The sequence below is a fragment of the Mchenga conophoros genome, linkage group LG12 (genome assembly GCF_057382185.1).
Source record: "Mchenga conophoros isolate Kocher_MC1m ecotype Shallow Benthic linkage group LG12, M_conophoros_male_GT1.1, whole genome shotgun sequence".
Classification (NCBI taxonomy): domain Eukaryota; kingdom Metazoa; phylum Chordata; class Actinopteri; order Cichliformes; family Cichlidae; genus Mchenga; species Mchenga conophoros.
The window spans coordinates 32,915,123-32,938,710 of NC_140537.1; the positions used below are offsets into that span (position 1 = coordinate 32,915,123).

The 23,588-nt window shown below is 40.2% G+C and overlaps 1 protein-coding gene across 21 annotated transcripts in view; it reads right to left on the reverse strand.

The window, feature by feature from the left end:
- Window positions 1-23,588, reverse strand: part of LOC146563019 (calcium/calmodulin-dependent protein kinase type II subunit beta-like) — a 78,062-nt gene that overhangs the window by 13,411 nt on the left and 41,063 nt on the right. For 4 of the 21 annotated variants that reach the window (XM_085295352.1, XM_085295344.1, XM_085295354.1 and 1 more), the window contains exons 13-15: window positions 14,064-14,101; window positions 6,656-6,724; window positions 1,605-1,649 (exon numbers count right to left, since the gene is read on the reverse strand). In XM_085295352.1, coding sequence (XP_085151478.1) covers window positions 1,605-1,649; window positions 6,656-6,724; window positions 14,064-14,101 — 152 coding nt within the window. Of the gene's footprint in view, window positions 1-1,604; window positions 1,650-6,655; window positions 6,725-11,804; window positions 11,838-14,063; window positions 14,102-20,963; window positions 21,060-23,588 lie in introns of all 21 variants that reach the window. The other 17 variants (XM_085295357.1, XM_085295358.1, XM_085295350.1 and 14 more) reach the window with 11 other exon arrangements.

The following is a 23,588-nucleotide window of genomic DNA, read 5'->3' on the forward strand; positions in this document are numbered from 1 at the left end:
TAGACAGAACAGATTCTCACAGGGCGATATGTTGTCATCTTAATCAGGGGCTGCATCCCTCAAATCTAATCATCTACCCGTCTGCCTGCTTGCCTGCCTGGCTGGCTGTCTCCCTCTTCTTAGGCTTTTGCCAGAGGAGGAGTTTCTCATTTCCAATTAGAAGATTAAATGGGCCTAAATTCCCCTGCATGAAGAGTTGAGAGACTCTGTGACCTCATTAGAAGCATGCACGTGTGCTAACAGCCTCACGAGCACAAAGCACCAAAGTGGTTTCATACATAGCCTTTTAAAGAGCAGCTGGTGGCCTGACCGGAGAGGAAGAGCGAAAAGAAAAACTGTTTTCATGTGAATGCGAAGGAAAGAAGTGTGGAAAGGATTGTCAACTATTTGAAATATAATTAAAAGTGTGATTACGCCTACAGTTTGTTTTCTTTGGTTTGAATCATTGAGATGTTTCCTGTAACATTCTGCATCTTATTCATTTTGTTTGACCCTCCTTTGAAAACTATTCATTGTGTAAATATGGTGAATTTATTTTCTTTGTTCTTTTATGCGACATTCATTTCTCGGGTCACATATTGAAGCCTCGCATTTACTTGATCTCGACTCCTCTTTATTGTTGCCTCACAAAGTCCAGAATCTATCAAACTTAACTTACCAGATGGACAGAGCTGAGTGAGTAAGTGCTAAAGAGGTCAAGTGTGCTTCTTTAAACCAGGCGGGTGTGAAAACATAAACTGCACTGAAGACTAATCTTCCACATACTTTCATCGCCTTCCTGCATAGCCTCTGTTTGAGCTTGGAGAGTGAGAATTCAAAGTCATGTACTGTATTTCACACATATAACTGACCCACAATCAAAAGATCACTGCGCTTTATTAAAAAACATGAATATCTCTTTCAAACAAAGTTCTGCTACTTCTCACTTTGGGTATAACAACTCGGGAAAAACACCTCAGTCATGCCTATGAGGAAGTGATCTTACTGCAAAGGCATGCATGTTCATGCACAAGCTATAAACACATACACATTCACACTGGTTACACCAGCAACTTTTAAGAGATTATATGACAGTAAGAGAGGGTACAACGAGACACCATCAGTCAGTATAATGCAAATAAAAAGTTTTACCTATATCATATATATAAATAAATTACAATGCTGAATGCTGAATATAACAGTCTTAAAGATCCAAAGACACCAGTCTCAGGTTCCATTCATTGGCTAAAATATAACATCTGAGCTCAAACATGACATCTAAGCTTATAAGGACTGCCACTATTCTCACTTGAATAGACATTAAGTATAGTTAGAATTCCCTTAATCCTAATACATGCGTGTGTTGAGGTCCCCCTTGGTGGCAGACTAACACAAGTTTGGTTGTTGGGGTAAACAACATTCGCTACCTAGCACCTGTTCCCTTCAGACAGACTTTTATCTGAGATTAATATTTAGTTACACACATAGACAAGTGCACAAAGCCATGTTGCACTCGCACAGATGCAGCATGAAAAAAAATATCAAAGGAGAGGAGAAGGTAAGGAAGAGGAGGAGAATGACAGAGCAGGAGAAAGAAGAGGTCTGGACTGGGGAATGACGTATACCTTTGTCCTGTCCACCGGATTATGGATGACAGTTGTCTGAGGTTCCTGGAGGAAGAGGAAAATGAGGAGGGGAGATGAAGGAAGATGAAATAAAAGAGAGCAAGTAAAGAAAAAGTGGAAGAGAAAGAGAGGGAGGGAAAGGAAGAGAGCAGAATTTGACATAAACGTAAATATAAATGAACCAAGTGTACCAGAAAGAGTGACATGAATGTTGTATGAAGAGAAAGTGCTTGTTAAGGATGGCAGAAAAGAGAGGGGGAGAATCCTCCAAAGTCATAGAGTGGGTGGATGAACTGAAGACTGTAATTTGGAGTCAGTTCTGTTGCCTGTACACACACACACACGCACACACACACACGCACACACACACACACACACAAATTAATCTGCAATGGGCACATCAGTGCTCACGCAAATTCACACACACACAGTGTTTTTTTGCATCACTTCAGAGGACATTACACTGACTGTTCTTCTTTTCCTGAAGACTTGACCCACACTGCGCCCATCATTTTATCCTACATCCTTACACTAAAATCTAATGACCTGTTTTTTAAAATCTCAAAACGGAGGCGAGTCCCCGTAATATAAACAGCTCTACATATGTCCCCACAACATAAGTAATACAAGTGCAAATACACACATACACGGAGTAAGTACACAGCCTAAGGGAAGAGATGGCATGAAGTTGCACTCAAAGCTGTGACATCTTTTTGAACTTTAACTTATCTAGGCTTTTGTTTACATGGGTACTCCTTATTTCTGCACCACCTTGCTGTGCATGCATAATTTCAAACTGTTTTCTATGCCTGAAAAGATGGAAATGCATGCCAAAACACAGAAATAGCAAATCGAAAGGGACAAAGGCATAATGACAAAAAAATCAGCCAGCTCATACAATATGCATAAAATATAATGTGACAGATTAAAAGAAAATGGCCTCAACATCTTGCAAAACATTGGCATACCCAGCAGAAAGACTCAGATGCCCCACAAGATGAAAAACGGGTCATTCTGTTCTTTCACACTCGTCTCAACAGAAACGGCGATCACTGCCGGGCAGACGCTGGCATCATTTCAGGGTCCTTTTTGAAATGGAATTTAATCAGAAACAGCTATTGTTGTTCAGGACTATGTGCAAAGAAATGGCTCAATCACTCAACAGGATTAGCCATATAACAATTTGTCATGCTAATTTTGCTGCTACCAACACTAAACTTCATGCTGAAACTAAGCTGTCTCTTAAAGTACAGCAAGGTAGTGGTTCCCAAGTTTTATCTTTTATCTGACATACCCCAAAACCCTGTCAGGCAGACCCAAACCACTCTCACCTCACCAGTTACTCAAAGCATTTAGCTTACCATTTCTGAATGATGACCATTTAGGTATAGGCATAGTCTCCATTTAAACACTACTCATTATGTGCAGGGACCACTTCCAATCGCTTATTTTAGCTAACAATTTCAATGTATACTTTTAATCTAGCAATTTTACTTATTAATTTATACTTTTGGCTATTTTAACCATTTTGCTTGTAGTTACGTCTAGCTAATGAATTGCAACTTTTTATCAATCATTTCAGCAAACTAGTTCAGTATATTTCTACATACTCTATATAGAATTAAGTTTAACTGCTTGCCATACAGTTTCCTTATAAACAATCATTCATTACTATATATTTTTCCATTTTCTAATTTGCAATTTCAGTAATTTATCTGGACTATTTTCTATTATTTCATCTGGTAATTAATAAAATTCGCAATTACTTTATTTGAATCCATGAAAGTGCTTTTATCTAGAGTCTCACTTTCTGCTGTTTATCAATGCTATCTTCTGATAAAAGCTGTTCAAATCCACCAAAAAACAAAAAACCCTAAATTACACTGCAATTTTGTTTTGTTTTTCATATTCACTGTGCAATTCTGTCCACGTACTACCTCGATACTGCAGAAGTATCTCCTTTAGCACTTGTACTGCAGCTTGCAAATCACCACATGAGGTACAAAGCTGTACTCTTTCTTTGCCACTTTTTGCTATAACAGTTATAGTTTTACCACATTTACACCAGTACTTGACCTTTGTCTTGAAACCCTCAAAGGCTTGCCTCCTCTCAAGTTCACACAGTAGCCACTGATTGCTGATGACTCAGACTGGAGACAGAGATATTTTCTCCCTCTACTAGGAGCTGTCACTCGATGTAGAATATCCTGTGTAGCCCCCCCCGCCAGGAAGTGACACCTCTGTGATGACCAATCATCAGCTGTCTCCCTGGTGATGATAGTGGTGTTGTCAAGGCAACCATCTCCTAGGGCAACAGACACCGGTGGCAACGTGGGACAAGACGATGAGTGAGAACAAAGTACCTGGGGTTTGCAGATTAGGGGGGGGGGGGGGGGCACGTGCTGATGGCATCATCAGATGGGGGAAGGGTTCGATGGTGACACGTCCCTGTTGACCCCACATTAACACTGATGCTTTACTAGGGATGCTTTTGCTGTGCAGCTAATTAAATGATTTCCCCTTTTTCACTCTAGATGGAATTCATTTAAACGAAGCACTAATGTATTCATATATATAAACATATATTCATGTGGATTTACTACCACCTGCCTACTGCTTCCAGGTGGGAAGAATGTCAGTCCCCAGCTGTAATTAAGGAGACAATGCACCAAATGGCTGAACACAAACTAGATGAAGTCCCTGGTAACAGTGCGATTATTGCAGCCGCCCTCCTACTTTCTATTCCCTTCAAGGATCAGCAATAAACACCTGTCCTCCATGCTTGAACCCACACTACCACAAAGACTTTGAAACACGTAAATGTGAACTTCCATTCAAACCCTGAATGTGAGTCATTGTACATGTGCCAAGCAGAGTGCTAAAGTTAGCATCACATGTAGTCAAACAGAAACACACACATTGGCAAAAAGAAAAACGTTCTGTTGTGGAAAAAAAAAAAAAAAGCTCATATAGCTACACATGATGCTAAATGGAACTGGCTCACTTACTGCTGTGTTATATACAGTGGGATGCAAAAGTTTGGGCAACCTTGTTAATAGACATTATTTTCCTGTATAAATCGTTGGTTGTTACAATAAAAAATGTCAGTTAAATATATCGTATAGGAGAAACACACAGTGATATTTGAGAAGTGAAATGAAGTTTATTGGATTTACAGAAAGTGTGCAATAATTGTTTAAACAAAATTTTGGCACTGTTGTCATTTTATTGATTCTAAAACCTTTAGAACTAATTATTGGACCTAAAATTGGCTTGGTAAGCTCAGTGACCCCTGACCTACATACACAGGTGAATCCAATAATGAGAAAGAGTATTTAAAGGGGACAATTGTAAGTTTCCCTCCTCTTTTAATTTTCTCTGAAGAGTAGCAACATGGGGGGGGGGTCTCAAAACAACTCTTCATTCTGGAATAAGGTGCTGTGGACTGATGAAACTAAAATAGAGTTATTTGGGCATAACAAGGGTGTTATGCATAAAGGAAAAAGAACACAGCATTCCAAGAAAAACATCTACAGTGAAATATGGTGGTGGCTCCATCATGCTGTGGGGCTGTGTGGCCAGTGCAGGGACTGGGAATCTTGTCAAAGTTGAGGGACACATGGATTCCACTCAGTATCAGCAGATTCTGGAGACCAATGTCCAGGAATCAGTGACAAAGCTGAAGCTGCGCCGGGGCTGGATCTTTCAACAAGACAACGACCCGAAAAACAGCTCAAAATCCACCAAGGCATTCATGCAGAGGAACAAGTACAACGTTCTGGAATGGCCATCTTAGTCCACAGACCTGAATATTATTGAAAATCTGTGGTGTGAGTTAAAGAGAGCTGTCCATGCTCGGAAGCCATCAAACCTGAATGAACTAGAGATGTTTTGTAAAGAGGAATGGTCCAAAATACCTTCAACCACAATTCAGACTCTCATTGGAAGCTACAGGAAGCGTTTAGAGGCTGTAATTTCTGCCAATGGCGGATCTACTAAATATCGATTTCATTTCTTTTTTTGTGGTGCCCAAATTTATGCACCTGCCTGATTTTGTTTAAACAATTATTGCACACTTTCTATAAATCCAATAAACTTCATTTCACTTCCCAAATGTCACTGTGTGTGTCTCCTATATGATATATTTAACTGACATTTTTTATTGTAACAACCAACAATTTATACAGGAAAATAATGTCTATTAACAAGGTTGCCCAAACCTTTGCATCCTACTGTATCTACTTTGGTGAGATTACTAGAGTGCCCTCTAGAACATAAAGCCAAACTGCTGCCCTGTGTATATATAGTAATCAGAACAATAAAGAGTCCCAAAGGGAAACTAGAACTCCCCATTTCTGTTCCATAAGAAAACCTCACTCGCAATATCGCTGAATTTTCCCAACTATTTGACAATGGACTTAACATCATTTTTTGACATAAAAGACAAATCCATAGGCAAGAGAGTAGCTGGATTTAGTTCAAACATGTTTTTTCTAACAAGCTGACAAACAAGACTGAATACTGTGGGCCTTTTTAGCTTACAGGTTTTTATTCCAAAACATCAGCCAATTTTACAGAGGAATTCTCTAAAATCCACGGGTGGAATTTTTTTCGCTGGAAGGACAATCTGCAGACCTTTGGACTGACACGGTGGGGGACAGCTTCAATACAGGAGGAAGGGGGTAAATCGCAGTGACAGTCCCTGCAGGCACTGGTTGTCTATTTGTCTTTGGCAAACTTACACTGACAGAGAAAACAACATGGCGGTAGACTATCAACCCGAGTCCAAGTCACAAAGCATTCCCAACTGCCGTGGGAAAATGCTTCCTGACACGACTGCTGGTTTACGACCTACCCGACTGCTTTGGCCATCTCAGTGGCTCGATAAAGACCAAACAAAACCAACAAGAATGGACAGAAAAGAAAAACACACAAAGGTGAAGGAAAAGGTGTGGGATAGGGTGAAGGTAAGGGTCTTAAAGGACATAAGGGCGGCGGGAAGTCGGGCACACACAAACACACAGGTGAAGGGCGGGTTAGGAGATAAATACCAGAGCGGGTGAAGGGATGTTTCCTTTGGGGCTGGTGACTATGCTGTTTTTGGTGCTGTTTGTCTGGGGCTGTGCAGGAAAGGAAAGGAAAGGTAAGGAAAAGAAGGAGACACAACAAGAGTGTTAACAACAGCAAGAGGTGGGCTTGTGAGTGTGTGTCCATGCTTGTGCTCGTGTGTTTTTGGAATTAGCACATATATGTCTCTTTGACAGAATCAACTTTGAGGGTCTCACCTTAGTGGCTCTCATGTAAGGTAAAGAGTTAGGATTTGTCTTTTCATTCAGTAAAAACTCAATGCAACATTTTGATATTCATCGTTCAGAATTTATCTGCTGTTCTGTGTTACATTTATTTAATTTGTACCGTGCGGATCAGAGCAAAGTAGTAGGATACATGTAGGTGTGCATCCCAGTGAGGCCTGAAGGTGGCAGGCAGACGCAGCAACTGTGAAGGGATTATCCTAAAACGTTCACTCTCAAGACTGATCTGTAATTCTCAGGTGACACCACGGGCTGAGGGGTACTCTGACATCATCGTGATGTCACAAGTGACTTCCCCTGCTTGGGATTCCACATCAAGACGTGCCGTTTGGCCGTAGTGAATCACCTTTAGAAGCCTGGATGAAATGCTCTTTTGAAGATCAAACATCAAAGAGCGGCCGGCTCTTTGGAGCGTAGATTGATCTAAATTATTTTTGCATTGAATCTACATTACATTTGTAATCCTGCTGGGGGGGAAATATCCAGTTTAAACCCTACAAAGGATCAAGCCCTGGGTGTGACAGTGAATAAGCTACAATTACGTCAATGGTAATTATGTGAGTTGATACAGTAAAATGCAAGCAATCTTGCTTGTAAGTGAAATTTCAAGAGGTCTTAAGTAATCAGGAGGATTACCTAATCCCCTATTAAGACTTGGCTAAGATATGGCATGATGTTGGTGTGCTGCCAAGCTAGTGAATGATTCCACCTAACATTAATTAGATAAGCACAATATATGAGAATTTAAAAGTGCACATTTTAAACAAGCCCAGAAGATTCAATAAAACAAAATGTTTGGTAATCTTGGTGCTGCAGCAGTGCTGAATCAGAGTGACTGTAATGGTGACTCTTTAACACTGACTTTCAAGATGGAAAGATGAAGACTGATGTGTGTGTGGTTGTGGGTGTGTATGTTTACCATAATATGAATTTTTTAAGCCACTGGGCTTACTCAGAGGAGACGAGAGGAGAGGAGAGGAGAGAGAAGAGGAGAGGATGCCAGCACACATATGGTGCGAAAACACCACATAATGCAAGCACGCACTAAACAGCAAGTAAAAGCTGGTGTTAGCTGACAATAAGCTGACATATAGAAATTTTAAGCACCCATACAGTAACCCACACACAGCCACTCCCAAACAAATCTCCACACTCACACACAAATTACACCAAACAAAGTGGCTGTCACTCCGCTGCCTTTGTGACGATGAAATGCATTCCTCAAAGCAACGATACCATCGTGAGCCGTCTTAGTCAGAGCGTGTTTGCAGTATCAACTCGGGGCCTTAGCATTTACGTCATGTGTGTTTGTGGAGAGAAAACTGCTAACACTTCAGGGAGGCATTGAAAGAAAAAAAAGAAAAAAAAAGAAGGAATGATGACAGCAGTGCTACGGCTCGCCAGTTGTGGAGACGACTGCCAATCATTGTCATCTTGAAAGCAAAATGTCCATTAGATCATTTCTAAATTATGAAACAGAACACCGGACATCAGGAGTGATCACAGACAATTATAACCATAGATGAGGGTTAAAAGGGGGTTAAAGTATCCACACGAGGTTTCCAGGATGGGTACAGGAAGAACAAAGGAGGGAAAGGTGCAGAAGAGATGACAAGTGTGGTAAAGGATGAGCCAGATCAGAAGATCAGAGAGGAAAAAAAGGTTCCTTCTGCGTAACGGCAGGGCAAGAAGTTAGGGGTCAGAAATAAGTGAACTGAAACTAGTAATTCTGTGTGGTTTAATATTCTTATGCAAATTCCTGTTTCATTTTAAATCCTCCAAGTATGACACTGAACATGTAGGGTACATGGACCATTCACAGAGTGTATGTGCCCTAGATCAGACTTTTGTACTGCATGTACTGCATGTTGTGTTTAGTCAGGCAAAGCCAGGCTGTTGTTTTGTGATCGTGTCTTCAGCGTTTGGATGCAGTACTGTGCTATAAACCTGCTTTTTTCTCCCAAGTTTGTTTAAAACAAATAAGTAAACATCTAAACGCTACCTAAGACTGTCTAAAGTCAAGCTGGTACTGACAAAATAAGTGCACACGCTGGAGTCATTTCCAGTATACCAGAAGCTTAATTTAAAAACTGGAACACTTTTTGACCCATTTCTGTGTAAAAGGAACATGCGCGCCTTGCTTAAAAGTAAAAGACTGGTCTATTTTTACATTTGCAGAGGAGAACTCAGTGGCATATGTGAACCACATACTGTATATTCTGCTCAAGCCTCATATAGCAATGTTCACAGGTTAATGTGGCAGTAAATACATTGATACACTGTGAGTAGTACACTGGAAAAATAGCACACTAATGTTTATCTACAGTAAAGTATGCTGAGCCGCTGCAATGGCCAATTCTGATGCACATGCATGTTGGCCTCTGCAAACACCGTGGGTAACGAGTCAAGTGAGGAGTTGATTTCCCGTTTACAGCCTGTAACAGCGAGAGAGAACCGAGCCACAGCAATCAATGACCTAGCCTACTGTAATCAGTAATTACTGGACATTAGTGCATGAATATCAGCTGAACAGTATTAGGTTCTGATATTTGCCTGGTTCTTTATTCATTTGTAATCCTATTATAGTTTTTTTCCCTAAGTTGTTTTTGAATAGATGGAAGTATAGCTAACAGGAACAGTAGGTTAATAAGAGTCCTGAGCTAACTTAACTCCGGAGCCTCGTGGGGAGTCACCTTAGGCCAGGTGGGCTGCTGGGCTTGTAACACACTGGATGAAACCCTTATTAAACAATATTTAATATTCAACATGTTTTTTTTAATGGAATTTCATATGCTGCCCGGCTGCTGCAGCATCTGCTCTGTGAATGGTCAGCATAGGTTACAGATTCAGCGTAGTAGGTGAAAACTATAGCGTTCTTAGAGGTGGAGGATTAAATAATTATACTTTTACTCTTGTTTGAAGTATGCACCTTGTTAAACTCAAGGGCTCTGTCTCAAAACTACAAGTACTGGCTCCGTTCTAAAAGTGTGTGCCTGACAGATCTGGAGCAACATCCCTAGAGTAACTCTGATGGAACTAAAACACCCTGCTTCCATTACGTTTTCAGAGTATTCTCGTGACGCCGTACTTTGCAACGATCATCCTGGCCTGTCAATCAAGCGAGACCATTGCTGTGACTTGTACCTGGTTTTTTCTGTCAATGAAATATAACTTTCTGTATACGCTGTCTAGAGCTGGGCGATAGAACGATAACGATATCTATCGCGATATAACTTTTACTCGATAGAGAAATTAAGCTATCGCGATAGACCTCGCCGCTCTTGTCCTCTTTAAAAAAAAAAAAAAAAAAAGGTCGGCCGATCCAAATTAAGTAGCGCAGAGCCGAACCAATCACAGCCGCAGCTTCACGTCGCGTGACTTGTTACGTACAGCACAAGTGCCAAGCCGCACGTGTGTTTGTTTGGGAAGCAGCCAGCGGGTAATGGAGCCAGCGCATAATGGAGGAAATGAGTGTGCCGACTAGAGAAAACAGATGATGGTTCCAATGCCGGAGAGATTGTCGAACGGAAGAGCCACAGAAGTTCCGTAGTGTGAAGGTATTTCGGCTATTTCAAGTCTGACAAAAAACAGAGTAGCGTGCACTGTAAATTGTGCCGAAAGCAAGTCTGGAAATACAATAAACTGGTGCATGCGTCACACTGTGCGCCACGTTATTGTTTCGGTGAAATGAATTTCTACAATACTGTTACTGTTAATTCTACTCTCTGCAGTGTTTAAATGCTTACATATACACACAGTTACTGTCCGTCCACACATACGACTCGGTTCTGCTTCTATGCCCCAGCTTTGTTTACTTTTTCCCACCGAGGCTTCTAGACTTCTGATTGGCCAACATTTCTGCACGGTTAGGAATCTAGCGCCACCTGCTGCTTTGGCATGTTCATAGCAGCGTTTTCCTTCATTTCTGCCTTTACGTGTGAACGGGATTATTTTTTAAAACGAAAACGGAAAATCTCAGTTTTCAAAAATACCCGTGTACGTGTGGACGTAGCCTCGGTCTCTGACTGGAAGCGCTAATTCGTCATTCGGCTTTTGTCAGACTAAAGTAACTGTTAAAACTGTTTGAAAAGCTCAGCTATACAACAAGGAGAGATTGAGAATTTCCTTTTAGTTCTGTTTATTTGATATTGACAAAAGTTAGTCAGTTTTGTCTGATCTTCTGTAAAACAAACTAAGATTTATTTTTAGAATTAATATTTTGTTTCTAAGTGGAATTGACAATTTAGTAGTCTCTGTTTCGTTTGTTCTATTTTGAAACTTAAACGCTTTAGCGGCTGTCTTTTGTGTAGTTTGCAATATTTGCCTTTATTTATCTGAAAAAGTCTCATGTTCCTTAAGTACATCTACCCTGTTGAACTTATTATGGGAAATAAATATTTAAAAACAAGCTGCTGATTATTTCACATTTTACTTGTGAGCAACGGCACATTTAAATCTTACAAATATAGTTATTTGGCTTATATCGTGATAGATATCGTTATCGCCTGAAATGAAAAAAACATATCGTGATATGAAAAAATCTCATATCGCCCAGCTCTAACGCTGTCATTTTCTTTATGTGACATGGCAGCTGTTGCCGCTCAGAAGCTACTCAGCCTCTGTAGTTCCTAACAAGGTGCTGCTGTTGCCGTCATGTAAAATGCATTACCTCATGTACACCAGAGCATTTTTAACAAGAAGTGCCTACATGACATCTGACTGCTGTTGAATAAAAATGATTTATGAATCGGCACCCACTGTGCCACAGAATAATAAGTTAGTGAAGGAAGGGAGTCTCAAATCTATTACACAGAAGGAAGAAAGGAGACCATAAGGGATGGAACAAAAAAAGAAGTGACATGGCAAAATGCATAAATAGCATGCTCACCATATACTGGACAGTAGAGCTGGACTTGCGTTTCTGTCCTCAGGCAATTGATGGATGGATTTATTGATGGATGAGCAGATGGTAGAAGAAGGAGGGATGGGGAGGAAAATAAAGTAACCAAAAAAACAACAAGTGAGTGTACTGTCAAAAAAAATGAAATTAAAAAACAAAGAGCAAAATAGAACTTGTCAGCATAAACCAAAAGCTGTACACTTTGATGGCAAGTGAAGAGAAGTTCCTATACAGCTTAGAAAAGGCAAAAGGAGGAGCAGCTCCTTCAAAGAAGTGAAAGGAGCAGTGGTTGAAGTGAAGGCCATCAGAGAGAGAAAATTAGAAGAGGAGTCAGCTCATGGAAGAGTCAGAAGGCAAAAATTCAACCTATTGCTTCGGGGACAGTGAAAGGGAAGATGGCACGGTAAGAAAATAGCATGACAAGGAACTGCAAGATTTATTATGTAAGTGTTTTCCCAGACTTCATCTTAAATTTAAAATCACAACTGGCTTGAATTTTGTTGTTACATGTTGCATTAATGCATCAATAATTTATCGGAGACCAAAATAAATGTTCTCAATGTTGTTATTTTACATTCATCTAAAACTGTTTTGCAGCTTTTAATCTAAAGAAATCTGCACATTGTGTATATAATAACTAGTGTAAACTTAATAAGGATAAACAGTGTGTCATATAACAACACTGTTTAAAATGCAGAATATGTTGGTTCCTCTGAGCAGTAGCTGGCGTCGAAGGAGGTGAAAGGTGGTGGGCAACCAGTGCCAGAGAGAGACCGCTTGCTTGCACTGGACAGGTGCTACAACTGAAAAGCGTCAGGTGTCATTAGGCATTAATGAGCCAGCGGGAGAAAAAGCAGGAAGAGGAGAAGACCATGAGAGGAGCTCAGAGTTTCAAAAGGAACAAAAGGACATTTGGAGATTATAAGAAGAAACAAGAGAAGAGGGAGAAAAAGGAGGCAAGCAGGGACGGCAGCAAATGAAGAAGACGCCTTTAGAAATGGTTTGGGGCGAGTGTGTGGGGAGCCTGTTGCTAGGCAATGAGTGCGCCGCAGTGGAAGTAAGCGTCTATTTCTGTCGTCTGAGTTTCCAGGGTCCAGACTGGCAGCTATTCCTGGAACCGGAGTCACATTCCCTGCTGAACCGACTGCGCAGGGAGGAACGGGAGGGGGGGGACACATTCACGCACACACACTCACACCAAATCCATACATACACACACGCATGGACACTCGATGCTGCGCATGAGTGTAACACGCATGGACACCCACGCTTACGCACACTTGTGTGCAGGCATGCTCACAGCCCCGTTTGCACGTTCAGTCTCTTTTCAAGCTGATAAACAAATGGGATGTTTTCACACACACACACACACACACACACACACACACACACACACACACAGTCTTACAAACACACACATACCTCCATGTCCACGTGCATGTGCCCAAACCTTTGCCTAATATAATGCTGAGAAGCATGAATAGCACGTTGCATGTACGTGGTGCACACAGACACATTCATGATAGCTGTGTGTGGGATGTGCTACTGCAGCGTGTGCATGTGAGAGCGTGGGATGTGAGAGATCTTCATTAAATGGATGAACAGGAATGTGGGGTTAAAGACCAGATGGGGTGAGGAGGAAAAAGAAGCATTGAAAGAGGAGCAAAAGGCAGAAATGGAGGGATGAGAGAGAGGAAGTGATGAAAAAACAAAATGTGAAGGGCTGACAGATGGTTAGATTTAATAATGGAGATGGAGAGGTGGCACTGAGCTAAATAATGCTAAATCAAAATAAGAGGTCCTTTCAGGAGGATGCGCTACTCGAGGCTTGTGCACTGGCAAGTGGCATGAAGGCTGATACGCATAGCACACACAGACTCGCATACATGTAGACACACATCCAGATGTGTGTACAGATGTGTATTCAGAATGGGCCACTTACTTTAATAAAATAATTAGATAATAACTTAAAAATCCAGCAGCTCTCATTCTGATACACAACACCTCAAGCCAAAAAACACAACTTTTACATGTAACACTAGACAAACATCCAATGACAGAACATACATGACAAGAAAGACATTGTAGGCAAAAGTGAGACTAGCAAGATTAAGAAAGAAATGAACAATCGAGCAGAAAAAAAATGGGGAAGAGGAAGAAGAAGCAGAGTTTCTAGCCCAGAAAATGTAAGGAAGGAGGAAAAGTCAAGGAAGGAGATAGGTAGAGAAGTAAGAGTGTGCCCCTTACCTTGACATCTGCCTTTTTGTTGAGCAAAGTCTTGGCTGCTGCAATGACAAACAGGGAAAAACAACCAGTTAAAGGTGTAGCTGAGCAATAGCAACTCCATGTTTCTCAGTGAGTCTTGGTATGAGCTACAACCTTAACCTACATTGAAGCCTTCAGAGATAATCTGGATTTGACTGAAATAATGTTCTTTACTGACCTTAGTAGTAATAGTCTATTTTGAGTAATGATAAGTAAAGGTTGCCTGAGGCTGAAAGAGAAAGGGAACCTTTTGCACACTGAACTTAAAAAAAAAAAGTGTTTTTACAAAATGACTCAAAGCTAAACAACTACAACCTCCTGAATTTACTAGAGTCTACAGATGGATACAGTATGAGTATATTGATTCATCTATTAGTCAAACAACTTGCCTTGATCTTTTCCCCCCCCCAATTTCATAACAGGATTTACCTGTAAAACTGAATTCTTTGACTGCCTGAAAAGTAAAGTTAAAACCAACCTTTCTTAATAAGGCTTACATAGAACTACAAATGTACAACAACTCAAAGATGTGTAATACTAATGTCAAGGTAGTCAAACTGCAAAGTGGCAGGGTGAAAAGTTAAGCCAGTGCAGAAAAACCAGTACTTAAAGATGGTCATTGAGGCTGGCTTTAAATACCAGTCAATCCCCACTGACTCTTATGTTAAATGCCCACCATTATATTAGTCAACAATGTGCTTACAGCCTGGTAAAAAACAGTTTGGGGCTTTATGTATAGTTTCCCCCTTGACAGCAACTGTTTGATGGGAGGTTTTTGGGTTTTGTTTTTACTCATTCATTTGTTAAGGCTTCAGGGTTGGGGTGTGACCGCTTCGATGAACAGCTGAGTTGAACCAGGCGGCTGTAGCTGTAGTTCTATGCTTTTAAACAGCCACACAAATCTCACTGTCTCCTTGGGAACAGTATTGCTCCCAAAGAGAAGTTGGCATATAAAGCGGAGGAGCCAGGGAATTGAACTACCAACCTTTCAATTATAAGCCAGCCCGCTGTAGTCCCCGAGCCACTCAAACAGGCTACAAGCAGACAGACTAGAAATTTTCCGAATATGGAATTTTCACATCAGTTTGTCTTAAGAATAGTTGGCCAGCCCGCTGTAGTCCCCGAGCCACTCAAACAGGCTACAAGCAGACAGACTAGAAATTTTCCGAATATGGAATTTTCACATCAGTTTATCTTAAGAATAGTTGGCACAAAGACGCTGTTGTCAGTGAAATAAAAATACTCTCCATTTGCATTGTTTCACATGAATTCTCAGGCTAAAGTCTCCCTGAAGCCATGAGGAAGTCAAAGTAAAGATGGCTGCCTCACACGGCAGCCATAAACCCAACAATAAGCCCTGCCTTAAAGAACTCCACAGAGGCCCAAAGGAGGATTAGTGTTCAGTCTGCTCTCTAATGAGGGGTAATGAACGAGGGGGTGAGGGAGGAAAGCAGGAAAGAAAGAACGATACTATAGAAAAAGTCCACTGATGAGCATAATACCCATAATCCTTTACAACAGTGGAAAGTGCGTGTAGTCAACAGAAGACAGTCCGCAGGGCATTTACTGTGACTGCACTGCTAATGCCCAGAAAGTAAGGTGGTCTGATTGCATTAGATAGCTACATGTTCACCCAGAGGGCTCCAAAGTAAGAGCCAGACTCTGGCTTGCTGGTCAGTGGAGCCTGTGGCTGCATCTGTGGGGATGTGGACAGAGGATTAACACTAACACGACACCAGATGATGAGATTGGACGTGCAAATTAGTGCAATTCAACAGCTTTAAAGTTGGTACCAAAATGCACTTTCTTGCTTGTTGGTATTTTACAGCTGTAAACACCAACACAAGGATAGAAAAATGACTTCAGGAGAGCATAGTTATGACTTCTAGAGTTCCTATTTTGATCATCATTATTATTTTACAATAGGAACATTATTTTCTGTCTGCGGTGTCTTAATTTACCAAAGTGAACACTTAACTCAGTTAGTTTAATTACTCCTGAAGACAATAGCTAGAGCATGATATAGAAGGCACAAATCTACCTTCTCAAAAGGCAAATAAAATATATTTAAACATGCTTAAATTGGGTTGTTTTTGAAAAGAAAAAAAAAAAGATTCTCAGAAATATTGTTTTGCTTTAGTATAGATGTCAGTGCTATACATAGATCTCATACAGGTTACCTTGTACAAAGATGTTTACATTATCACTGCCATAGTGTGCCTATCTTATAGTAAATAATCTAGCTGTGATCACCTGGGAGTTAAAAAGCCAGATTCCTCTCAGTGTTACTTCCATAGATGCTTGCTGTGACTTTTTGCTAAGAGCCTGAGTGCAGCTTCAAGTCTAATCAGATGCAATCACATCAGTATCCAGCCATGTTACATAAAACACTATTTATGGCAGTCTGGCTGTTTTTTCTTTTCTTTTTGCTTTTTCCTCTTTCCTTCCCTCTCTCCCTTATTCCTCTTTCTCTGAACATCAACCTCCTGTTTGATTTCCCCACTTCCATTTCAAAACATGTACCAAAGCAGCTACACTGAGTGATCAGAAGCTTCAAGTCGATGAGAATTCGGACTGTGTGCTGATTTCTTTGGGGGAGCAGAAGTCCAAACAGAGAGCGGTTACTTCAAAGACCACTGCAGGCCATGCCAAATTTAAACTGTATCCTTATAAGAGCACATTTGAAATAGCCATTAAGATAAAGATCAAGAGAGAAAAATACATGGAAGATAGGGTGTGCACACTACATCTTATTTTTTCTTTTCTGCCTCAGTGATTCAGTATATTGTGCTTGAAGTGAGGTTTGCATATTCAGCAGCCAAAAAGGGAGCAATAGGAAGTGATAAATAAGCACTTTGTAATCTGGAGGGATGTGAGGAAGGCATGAATGTGCATGTTTAATTGTTTTGCTGTTCTTCCTCAGTCTCCTTCCAAAGGCCGGTTGTTACTGAGGAGAAGAAATGGGGTCAGAAATAGTGTCAAGTTCATTCTCTCGTATTCTCTGATGGCTTAGCAGAGAATGAGAGGATATGAGAGCAGAGAGGAAGAGTAAGGAGAACATGAGTGGAAGTGATGAAGGTATTCAAATGTGCTTTCCAAAGTGACATTTTTCAGTCAAACTGGATCTTCCAAAAATGTCTTTAAGTTCCAGGCATAGCTGTGGAAATCTGAAAAGAGCCAACGTTAGCTTAGTTCAACCCAAAGGTTTAGAAGCAAGGGGTGCTCCTTACCTTGCCACAAATTACACATGAAGCAAGAAGAGAGAGGAGGAAGAGATTAAATCAAAGGCATCACTAATAAATTTCTATTAAAATCATGCAAGATGGACCACTGCAAGAACAAAGCAGGGATGGGCATTGATTCACATGAAGTCCCACATAACGGAATAAGCTAATGGAGAGATATGCCTATAATGAAGAGCCCCTCAATATCTTCTTCATATAACACAGTCCAGGACAGATTAAAAGACTGTCCGCTGCTGTCCTGCAGGATGTTGGAGTGAGTTTGAGTAGATTTTACTTGTACTTTTAATGTATGAATACGTGTAAAAGAACAAGGCCTCTAGTAATCCAGTGAGGCAAAGTGAGGCTGATATGGAGAGGCAGTCCACTATAAATATTTGATCGGAGTCTCGTGGAGGCTGAGGGACACAGAGAGGACGGTGGTGTCCCAGTAGATTATAGAAACAAGGACACAGCCACTGTTTCTGTCTCCTTAGCTCAATGCTAGATTGTCACATGAAGTTCTTTGCTGTTCTTAAACGGGCACCCTACTAAGCAAATGTACAGTGATAAGAAGCTTATGAGCATTCCCCGATGCACAATGGCATCAAGGAACAATACGGTAAAAAATTTAGGTGATCTGTGGTCTGTGAAGGGAGGCTTTTAAGCTTACATTTCAATTTAACAGACTTAACATCTTTTAAATAAAAGAGGAAGTAAGATAGACATTTTTCTTGAAGTGGTTGCTGAAGCTACAAGCTAAGTTACATTTGTCAGGAGGGAAGATATAAAGCTCATAGGAGTTGCTTAGGTTGTTGTGCATCAGCTGGATGTGCAGCTGTTTGGCAGCTAGGTCAACCTGAACCACTTGATACAGCCATTGCAGAGTTTTATCATTTTCTTGTCTTAATATGTTTAGACAGACGATGAAGTCTTTTTTTGTCTTGCCTTGCATAACTTCTTAAAACATGACCACTGTGTTGATTCACCACATAGTGGGCTTGAAATAGGTTATGGTGAGTCTTCTGTGGTCTGATGTGGGGGAAAAAAATACCACAGCACACCTGATAACAAACCAATATGTGGTTGAGTTGTGACTGAGTTAAAGGAGCCACAAGTTAATGCCTGAGTCAAGGCCACATGTAGACCAAAGCATCATGCAAGCATGTGCCAAGGTTAGGCCAAACAATTACTGCTATCTGGTCTAAACTATCCAGAAATGCATGTGCCAACTGCAATCTGGGAACCCGTGAACTTAGCCTTGTAAAGTTTTTGGAGTTTTTCTTAGTCAGGATACCTGGATAGGGCAGATGTAGATGGTTCAAGATTTCTTGTTTTTGGATTCTGGAAAATACTTCTTGCTCTCAACGTGGACTGTTATGTACAGGCAACTAAATATTGCTCAAATGTGATTGGTTAGTTTACAGGACTACAAATAGGCATTTTTTTTGGAAAGCACTTTTCAGTTTCACCACTGAAAAATTAAGCTGAAGTTAACAGACTTTAATTAGATCTGGTTGTCTAAAACAAAGCCTTAAATTCAGTCTGAAAAGTAAAACAACAAGGCTCCAACATTTACAATTAAAACATTGGTCCAACGACCAATGACTACATGTTACAGCAATACAGCTACATACGAAACTGGACTGTAAAACCTACAGCTCAGTTCACAACACAATTACTGAATAAGTACTAATACGGGACTTATCTTTAAAAAAAAAACAACAACTTTAAAAGGCTTCGACTTCATGAAAACAAGCCCAGCCTTGCATCATTTACAGTGTTCATCATGCACCAGAGTCCCCTTGTGTTGCAGCGCATGCACCAGTCCAGTGCCCCATGCAGCATTCACCGACAGCTCTCAGGCAGTTCCATCCTTAAAGTTACAGGGGTGAACTTTCCAGTGTCATTGTCAGACAGAGAAAAGAAGAGAAAGGGAAAGAAGAGTGAGGAGTGAGGGGAAAGGTAAGATGTGACATTTGAGGAAACAGGGAAAGTGGGAGTGAAACTGGTGAAGTTGTGGAAAAGTATTGGATGACTCAAGAATCAACAATGTCCAGAGAAGTAAAAATGCCAGAATACAGAAAAAGGAAATGGGGTAAAACTGAGTGATGACAGAGATGGCACAACTGAGATGGCAGGAAAAGAGTGGAGAAAAAAAAGAGAAACTGAGAGACAGGACAGCAGTGCGTTTGGGCCATGCTCGGTGACTCTGTGCAGAGATGAAGATAATACGATGAACAGGGGTGTGTGGTAATGACAGAGCAGTGATGGGCTCTGAAGCAACTATCAAATCCCAGACAGGAGATGAGAGATGTGCTGACATAGTAAATGACAGCAGTAGCTGGGCTTCCACTCTTTATGTCCTTTTCAAATTTAAAAGCCTAAACATAGATTGAAAAAGACGGAAGCTGTAATATTTAGTTATCTTGCGGAAATTAATTTCTGGTTTTCTCATTAAACAAAAATGTTTTCAGTCTTTCTTACCAAATTAAATTTAAAGTTAGTGGTGTTTTTAACATCAAGAAGAGACATATGTATAAACCAATAGATCAGATCACCATTAATACTTCCCAGTTACATTAAAAGAAACTTACATTAAAACATTAAATAGGCCTTATATTCATTCTTTTTAACATACTTGGAGTAGACAGAGTTAGTCATAATGTTGGACTATTTATTTTATTTCTTACGCGTTTTCACTACCAGCAGACACAGAAGGTGTGGGTTTGTATAGTGGGAGAGAACGTATGTGTTTGTTTTAATATTACTCTGCTAGTTGTTCTTGTGTCAGTGCATTTCTAATGATATTTTTAAATATGTATTAATATGATCCTATGTTATGTGTTTCAGGATCCTCTAGAAAAGGATATGGGGCATCTCAAGCGCTCGCCAATTAAACTTTGTATGTAAGTAAAAATCCTTGTTTTATTAATTAATTTAGCTTAAATTAAAAGTTGGGTATCTTTCTTTTACATTGGGGAAAAAAAGCATATAGTGCACATTGACTGTAAATTGGTTTTAAAAATGTCACGTTTGGTGTCATATGGAAACATTTGGTGTTGTCAGTGCTACTAAAGTTTGTAAAATTCCAGTCATTTTTATAAGAATATATTGTTATGTGTAAAAATATATCATTATTGCTATACAGCTTCTTCAGCTTATTTTTAAAGTGACAGGATTTTTTAAATGTACTGCAATCTTTTGAAAATAGAATATGCAAATATTGTATCTGTAATTAAAAATCTATTAAATAGTCATTAATTTGTATAAATGTCCAATAACAGGTTATCAAAAAGAAACTAAATGAGTATTTTAAAGACATGTTTTAGAAGCAAAACTCTTTCACATTAAAAATTATTAACATAATAGATGTGAAAAGGAAAAAGCTTAAATTTCTTTCATTTGTCGTATGTAAAACACGGTAATAGTTAGCTGGAAGCATAGCTAATACTGCAGCTGTTGAGATGAGGGGAGGTGTAGTTAGCAATGTTGTCAGCCATCATGCTCTGAACTCCCATGCTCGGAAAGGAGGGAGGGGTAGCAGAGAAGATTGAGTAAAGGGAAAACAGAAGAAGAAGAAGTTCAAAGAGTCAAAGACAGGTGCAGACAAGGGGCAGGGTGGGAGGGGTGGCATGCCCTGGGTGAGCCACCGTGATACCTTGTTCCACCAGCCCTGCTGTGGTGCCGGCGGCTGCAGCCACAGCTGCTGCAGCTGCAGTGACAGAGGCTGGAGCGGTGGTCTGCCTGCTGCCCACTGTTAAGAGTCAAATACCCAGTCACACGTGAAGAAAGAGTTACAAAGCCAGGAGGAAAGGGATGTGAGAAAAGGGTGAAAGAGGAACAAGGGGTAAAGATGGAGAAAGGGTGGAGTGATATTTAGTAAGAAGGTGATTGACGAGGAGTCGGATACAACAGGAGGTAGGCAGGTAGGGTGGGGGAAGGAAATAACAGGTGAGGAACAAAAGGGGCGGAGACACACGGGGGCTCATTAGTTTAGAAGGAGGATTAATTTATATACACAGACCACTGAAAGCATTTTTATAAACGGAGTCGCTGCTTTGACAGAAGAATCCACAGAAAAACATCAGGCAGTGACACAAATCTTTACTTCCATGTGGGACACTTTAAATCTTGCCATTTGTCTCAAAGAATACCTGAGAAGAGTGTTAATGTTAGGATGATGATGGCAATGATGATGCAGAATCAAGCCGCAGTTAGTTTGTGTTAGATTTGTAGCGTCTGTGCTTTTAAAACTAAACTAAAAAACATCATCTTTTCCTGACAGCATCTTTATTTGGTACGTTACACATTGAAATGTGATGAGAAATAGAACCACCTCTGTACCAGCACAGACACTGAAACTGATTTGTGTAACACATGATTCATAATATATGCTGAAAATACAGCAAGCCATTGCATAAAGCACTGACGTTGGATCCTGCCTTGATGTAATAGGCTTTCAGAGAAAGATAGCTGTGGCACATCTCTGACTTTTTACTTTTTTAACTCTGTCTCATTTTCTCTCTGACTCATTCACCTGCTGACCTACTCTTATATTTGAGTACTGCTTTCTCACAAGAGGAAAAATGGTAGGAAAAAAGGTCTCTGAGAGCGGTCGCACAGGCAGGCCACACACCTGGGTCAATGTGTGTATGTGTGGGGGGATTTAAGAATTGACTGATTGTTTAGTGGATATTCAGACTGCTTCCCATGCCGATGCTTGCAGTGTTAAATCAGCTGCTGTGAGTCATGTTTACTAAAGCAGCATGCTTATAGACAGACGTATACACACATTTATATATGCAAAATACACATTTGTACAAGAATGAAGACTCCGTGGGTATAATTCTTCCAAAGCGATTACCCTGAATGCATTAAAGCACTAGAATGTTCATACACAGTAAATGACAAAATATTTTGTCATTGTACAGTAGATGAGCTCCCGTTTCATAGACCACAACAGTGCCAATAAAAATCAACCTAGTAAGTTCCTATTTAACCATCTACTGCATTTAATACATCGTAGGTAAAAAAAAAAAATTCTCAGTTTGAAAAATTAATTTCCCAAAGTTTGGGAGGGGAAGAGGGAGTGCTAAAGTACACCATGTTGCTTGAATTAAAGCACAGATTCAAGATCATGTAAAACTTCAATAAAGTTATTATTACAGAGCTATAAACAAATACAAAGACAAGTACACAGACATCAACAGCTTGCGGATCAATTCAGTGTTTCCCCACATTTTGTTGTTCCAGTTCAGCGTGGTGCAAAAGACACACACAGAATGACTGAATCATTTTCCAACTATTGTTGCTGTACTTTAAGATTCTGCTGTGGGTGATTCACTTCCTGTAGCTGAAAAACTGTCATTAAATGTTAATGTAATGTCAGGTTGAAATGGTCTTAGGTGTTGTACCTCATATTTACAGAGTGTGAAAATATTCTCAGGACATCGGGACGTGAGAGCAGCGAAGAAACAATGTGCAGCTGTTGTTATTAGACTAAATGTGGTTTTAAAATGTGAAATTATTGGAAAAATATCACATAAAAACAGCTCTTTTCATAAAAACATCCTGCATTACATGTTAACAGCTACATACACAAGAAAACCAAGGGAAACACTGAAGCTGCATCGAAATGAAATGGAAATGTGAATCTGAAAGCATGCTCTTTAATCTTTATGTAAAATATAACTCTTGAAAAAGAGACAAATGAGTCTGTCATTAAATATTTACATTTACCTGTGCTTACCAGGTGCATGCCACCATTTTTTTTAAACATCAAAAGCCTCATTTTACCTGCTTTGCTTTTCTCACTGTAAGAAATAAAAACTGAGTTTCCCACAGAAATACCTTACTCGAGTGGGCTGCACTGACATAAAATAACAACTAGCAATGTGTTTTCTTTTTCACCTGTCCGGGAGAATGACACCAGCTGCCAATTTACTAGTGGACAATCTTTTCACACTTCCTTTCACAGTTTAAAAGTTTTGTCATTGCTAACCAGATACTAATGGCTTTAGCCTGTCTCATATTTCCATACCGGCAGCCTCACCAGGTCACTGATGTGACAGCCCTTGATATTGTTAAGCTACCTCTTCAGAGGTTTTTCTCCACACACACTCCAACTCCACCGACATATATCCACTCCAGGGATCTGCTGTTAATGTAGGGTCACTCTAACCAGAACCCAAAGTGAGTAGAGTAGTTCACGTGCCACTACATTGCAGTTCATCAGTGCTGCAGAGCAAAACTACAGCTACGCTCGCCAAATACAGTTTAAGGT